Source organism: Fukomys damarensis, unplaced genomic scaffold (genome assembly GCF_012274545.1).
Source record: "Fukomys damarensis isolate Sample0158 unplaced genomic scaffold, DMR_v1.0_HiC HiC_scaffold_14, whole genome shotgun sequence".
In the NCBI taxonomy this organism is placed as follows: Eukaryota; Metazoa; Chordata; class Mammalia; order Rodentia; family Bathyergidae; genus Fukomys; species Fukomys damarensis.
In genome coordinates, this window is record NW_022900926.1 from 33,425,983 (window position 1) to 33,432,109 (window position 6,127).

General features: G+C 41.2%; 1 protein-coding gene across 1 annotated transcript in view; it reads left to right on the plus strand.

Moving 5' to 3' along the window:
• Nucleotides 1-2,725: 2,725 nt before the first annotated feature.
• The window catches only part of Nup43 (nucleoporin 43), a 14,238-nt gene continuing 10,836 nt past the window's right edge, over nt 2,726-6,127 (plus strand). The window contains exons 1-4 of the mRNA XM_010607733.3: nt 2,726-2,956; nt 3,474-3,596; nt 4,815-4,892; nt 5,765-5,945. Of these exons, the coding sequence (XP_010606035.1) occupies nt 2,837-2,956; nt 3,474-3,596; nt 4,815-4,892; nt 5,765-5,945 (502 nt within the window). The 5' untranslated portion in view covers nt 2,726-2,836. The remainder of the gene's footprint in view (nt 2,957-3,473; nt 3,597-4,814; nt 4,893-5,764; nt 5,946-6,127) is intronic.

The window sequence follows — 6,127 nt, forward strand, 5'->3', positions numbered from 1 at the left end:
GGGTGCGGCCGGGTGGGGCAGGAGGCGGGAAGGCCAATCGACCCCGCTCGGACTGGAGCTGGTGACTTCGGCGGCTGCCCAGTGACCGCAGGGAAGCCTGCTGAGTCAGCACAGCTGCCTCCGCGTGCCTCTTCCTGAGGTCTCCGCCCGCGCCACGCCTTCGTACCGCAGCTACCGGCGCGGTGGGTCGCCTCGCTGCCTGCAGCTCCTGTTGTCGGGGCGGATCTTTGCCACCGTTGCTGCTGGCTCCCCAGTCGCCACTAGGTCAACTGTTGCAAGCGGCGGCGGATCTGCACCTATAGCTGTCAAAAATGTTGAAAGGTGGGCTTCCTCCGGCCTGCCTCACCAACCCTGTTGACTAATAATTTAGGTCGTTTGGAGTAAGACTCCCTGTGATGAAGCCTAGATCAACTCAATAGAGCCAAGGGCGGAGGCCCTCTCTAACCTGAGTGCTCCAGCCTCTCGCTTGGTGATAGGCACATCACTAGTTAAGCAAGAGACTTTGGAACCTGGTTTGTTCTCAACTCTAAAGCACAAATTCAGAGTGAAAGAATACCAGGACATGGGGGTGGAGTTGGGGAGAAAGCTTTGCTCATTTAGAACAAGACAAACGTAAAGAGCTACAATTAGTTTAAAAATAACGACGGTATCCTATGGTGAATATGATATTCTTCCAAAACAAGCAAGCGTTTTCACCTAACCATAAAACTGGCACACATTTTATTTGCTATCAGCTCTTCTGGATCATGAGAAGCAGGGAGCATTGCCTGTCGCATCCAAATTGCTGGCAGAATCCAGCCATCTTTTAGTCCAGTAAACTTTTAAGAAGAAAACAACGATGTGTCAAAATGTCTATGGTAGGGGCGGGGAGTTAGCTCAGTGGTTTAGGTGCCTGCCTCGAAAGTTTAAGGACCTGAGTTTGGTCCACGGTACCCCCCCCCAAAAAAAAAGGTCAATGCTGCTGCATCAGCAAAAATTTCCAAATTCTTTTTCTCAAATTTGGGCTTGCTTCTGGCCCGAAATACACATTACCTACCTTCTTTTCTGTGACCATAAATAAACCCACATGCAAAATAGTGTTTTTTACTTCAATATTAGGAATATAGCTGTCAGTTTGGGACTAATCCATTTTGTAGTTTTCCATTCTGTGTTGGTACGGTTTCTTGTTCTTGAAACCTTGGGGAAAACCTCAATAAACCATTTGCTTTTAGTTCTTGAATAAAGTCTCTAGACTTCCTCAGTTCTTAGTTGTTTTTCTTGAGTTAGCCTGTTTTATCTGCACTTCTTACTTGCATTTCTAGACTTAAGCTGCTCCACCTGCACTGTCACTTACTTTTAGTTGTCTATGGATAATATCACTCGTGTGTAGGGCAAAATGGTAATGGTTGATCACTTTTCCCCATATCTCAGCCCAAATGAATTTGAGACTTGCTCTCCCATTTCCATATACTTAGTCACCTCCTAAATACACTTTCTCTTTGGTAAAACTCATCAGTTTAGTAATGGGCATACTGCACACAGACAAATCTGGTTTGGAAACAGTCTTGCCGTTGAAAACTCAAGTCTTTAATAGGAACCTGATAATTCTCTCTAAAGCTGACCTAGATGGGTTGTATTTTACATGCAGTTCTCCATAAACTGTGTCTGTGAAGCAACATTACCAATATCAGATAAAACCAAAAGTATATCATGTTCCCTTTCAAAGAAATAGGCAACACACTGTTGCAAATACCTACAGTGGGAAGGAGATTTAAAAGATACACTTCTTGTGTTCAACAGAATTTGCATTCTACTGAGAGGGGTGTACATCAAAAGAACAAATAAAAGGGCAAAATGTATCTGTCATTAGTGGTCTAGATAACGAGTGTTGCTTTTTGTTGTTTTGGTGTTTTTGAGGCAGTCTCACTATGTAGTTGAGACTGACCTGGAGCTCACTATGTAGCCCAGGCTGGTCTGGAACTCACAGTGTTCCTCCCACCTCAGCCTCCAGAGTTCTGGGATTACAGGCGTGCACCACCACACCCAGATACCGAGTGTTGCTTTTATTGCATCATCATGGGCTAGTGTCAGGAAAAGGTATGGGAAAAGACTGATCCTTGCAGGATGGGGTAGGATTCTGAGAAACAGAGCAAAATGGAAAGATGTTATAGGTGCAACCAACAACACAGAAACAACGTAGATCACGGATTGGGGGACTGTTGATATTAGCACCAAATTCATTCTTAATTATAGTTGACCAAGATTACACAGCAAGGAAATGTACATGGAAGCTAAAATCAGAAATTTTATGTCCAGCTCCAGGTTCTAACTGATAGACCTTGTTAACTTTGTCGAGATCTCTCTCTCTCTCTCTCTCTCTCTCAAAACTTTGAAGCAAAGAGTTTCTGGAACAAAAAACCAAAGGTTTAGCATAAATAGTTAATATCAGTCAAGATATCCCCATTTTAAGGATTTTGAAACTTTTTCTATGTGCAGCGAAGAGTAACTGAATGCTTCCTTATAAAATAACTAAAGTGGCTTCTTTGCACACTGATTTTATTTTAACTCGTAAATTTGCTTTACACTGCACAAATACATTGCTGCAGTGTGCCAATACAGATTTGCAGATTAGAAGCAGATTTTATTGCACAGTAGCATAAACCCTCATCCGTGAAGACGTCTCAAATTCCCCCAGTCCAGGTGTTGGCCTTGCCTGAGCCAGTTACTAACAAGAATTGGCTCTGTGCAGCCACCGTCTCTCATTTGAGTTCCCATCCAATCAGAGCTGGAGGGAAGGGGCGGGACCGAGAGACGCGCTTTGAGTTTCTTGCTGTGCCTATGCGGGCGTGTTTTTACCATGGAGAGTATTTGTGCGAAGTTTGTGTCTCAAAAAATCAGCAAAGCCCGCTGGCGACCGCTGCCTCCCGGCAGCCTACAGACCCCTGAGACCTTTGCCACGGGATCTTGGGACAACGAGGTAACCCCGCTCCCTGGATGCGTAGCCCCTGGCTCCTCAAGGGTTTTCCCGCCCCTTGTCGTCTGCGGGCAAACTCCCTTTCTGGCTCTTTTCTCTCTTCTTGGGCCCCGATCCTCTGTCTCGGGCTCTGTTGTCCTGTAACTTAAGAGTCAGAGATGGTATACTTGAGTCTTGTATCTAGTTTTAAACTCTTACCATGCCATTCGCTAGACGTGCTCCCCACCCCCCACCTTGCCCCGTTTCCGGTGATCGAACTCAGCACTTTGTGCTTGCAAGGTATGCGGCCGCACCATTGAGCTAAATCCCCGGCCCAAATAAATCTTCCCTTTCCTTTTTTTTTTTTCTTTTTGGATCGGGGATCAATCTCCACTCCTTGGCGCTTGTGAGGCTGGTGGCAGCACCAATGAGCTAAATCCCCAGCCTTTGACGTGCTTTTGAAGCAAGGCAAAGTAAAGGAATACAAATTTTACTTTTCTAGAGTTGATGTCATCCTAAGATAAAACCTTTTGCTTTGCAGGACAATTACGTTTCACTGTGGTCTATTGGAGATTTTGGAAATTTGGACTCTGATGGTGGGTTTGAAGGAGACCATCAGTTACTGTGTGATATCAGACACGATGGTGATATCATGGATTTACAGGTAAATCTTAAAAAAAAAAAAAAATCTGTGTTGTACCCAAAGCTAAGTTTTCAAAAACAAAGCAGTACGTTTACAGATGTGTGGTTCTCAGGGTCTACAGGAAACTGAATTATCTGTGGCTTATGATTTCTCATTATTAGCCACTTGTAGAATTAGGACTGGAAAAGTGAGTTTTAGATTCAGTCATAGTTTTAAAATTCAATCATAGTTTTAAAATTAATTGCCCATGTACTATGTGCTAAACTCTGTTTTGGGAGCTTACTACTAGTTAATTCTTACCGCATGTGTATATAAATCGGTTTTTTTAACCCTCTCTGGTGTTGGGGACTGTACCCGGGAACTTGTATATGTTGGGCAAATGCTCTACCATTGAGCTGTATCTCTAACCCTAAAGTATTAATATCTCTGCTTTACTCTGAGAAAATTAACACTAATGTCTTCTGGGCTCATAGTATGTGTCAAAAACAGTGCATGACAGTGTATATAGAATTGATTTTTGAATTTTCCTAACAACTTCCTAAGTAGCTATTAGTACTCTCCCTTTTTAAAGGTTCACCAAAACTTAAAGAACTTGAATTCTCTAAATAGAGTCTCAAACTAGGCCCAGTGGCTGGCACCTATAATGACAGCACTGAGAGGCTGAGGTAGGAGGATCCCTCCCTGAGAGTTCTAGGCTAGCATGGGATACATAGACCATGTATCAAAAATCCAGATAGATAACAAATACTAAATGGTGGATATAAGTAAGTTTTCAAAAATGGATGAAGAGGTGAGTGCCGATGGTCCCAGCTGCTGGGGAGGCTGAAGCAGAGGATCTCTTGAGCCTAGGACTTTGAGATCCACCTGGGCAATATACAGAGAATTCATCTCAAAAAAAATTAAGTTTTCAAATTGTGATCTGTGTGACTTCCAAGTCCATGCATTTTACCCTGTAGAAAGCTGCCTAGCAATTATACTTTTCTAAACTTTTATTGTTGTGGTTCCAAATTAAATAAATTATATGTGAATGAGTTTAGGGAAAATACTTATCCTTCATGAAAATACTTTTATTTGTATAGCAGCTTTGACTTTGAGATCTATTAACACATTTTACTGGCTTCTTATCTGTGGGCTCTTTGATTTTGGTAATTGTTATATGGTTTACAAATTGAGTTATACAAATGGGCTTTTCTCTACTAAAATTTCTGAATCTCTAACAAGCAGGAAATTTCTGTTTAGTTTTTTGACCAGGAAAGAATTGTAGCTGCTTCATCAACAGGATGTGTAACAGTTTTCCTTCACCATACAAATAATCAGGTAAACAACTTTTACTTGAAAAGTGAGTTGTACTTTATTCTTCTGAATGCTTAAAGAAAATTGTGCTTAAAATTATACAAATAATGAAGTGTTAAAACATGAAGCAAACTGGCTGAGGTGACAGGTGCCTCAGTTATTCTAGAGCCTCAGACAAGATTACTTGAGCCCAGAAGTTTAAGCCAGTCTGTCTGGACAACATAGTAAGAGTCAGTCTTCAAAGAAAAAGAGTATGTACTTACTTCTAAGCTGTACCCACAGCCCCATCTTACCCATTCTTTGCCAGATTAATTCTAGAACCATGTGCTAGAACATGTACTTTTATGGGTATCAGACACCCCTTAAATTTTATTAATTAGATATAGCAATATGGTATTCTGATGGGTAAATTTCCTGGAGTTTTTCTTCTTTTCCTAGTCTAGTCTTTCGAAGAAAAACAGAACACCTCTAGCTCAGATTCCATGAAGGAGAACAGGAATAGCTACTTTGCTTCTATGGGTAGAACACAGATCTTAATTAGAAGAGAAGATTCGTTACATGAAGACTGAAGACTTGATCTTCTTTTAGTCAACATGGAATCATCTAGAAGAAGCTATAGATATTTATTTTCTAGATATATCCCATTTCTCATAAGAATTTATAGAAGTGCTTTTGAACATTCACTTACTTAATACCTAAAAATTTTACTTTAATTTGATAACAAATGTGAGCTATTATAGAATGACATTCCCTGTGAGTCTAATCTGGTACATACAGAGCCTTGATAAGAATACTTTCTAAGTATCAGTACTCTAAAATACAAAGGAGAAAAGAATGAGTTATTTTTCTAAAAGAATTTTGCTTTGCTTAATAGTATCCTCGTTTCTGATGCCTAGACTTTATCAGTCAACCAGCAGTGGAAAACAGCTCACCATCACACAAATCCCAGTGGTCCTGTCTATAGAGGTGCGCCATGTACAGATATTGTGTGCGACAACCCAGAAATTGTCACAGTTGGAGAGGATGGTCGAATAAATCTCTTCAGAGTTGATCACAAGGAAGCTGTAAGAACTATAGGTAAGAATATTTCTTTCATCCATCACATAATGACTGAGTATATACTAATTAAGTGCCAGATGTTTAAGGAATGTAAAAATATAAAAGGCAGGGCCCGGGATTTAGCTCAGTGATTCTGCTGCCTGCTTCGCAAGCACAAAGTCCTGAGTTTCATCCCCAGTACCAAAAAAAAAAAAAAAAAA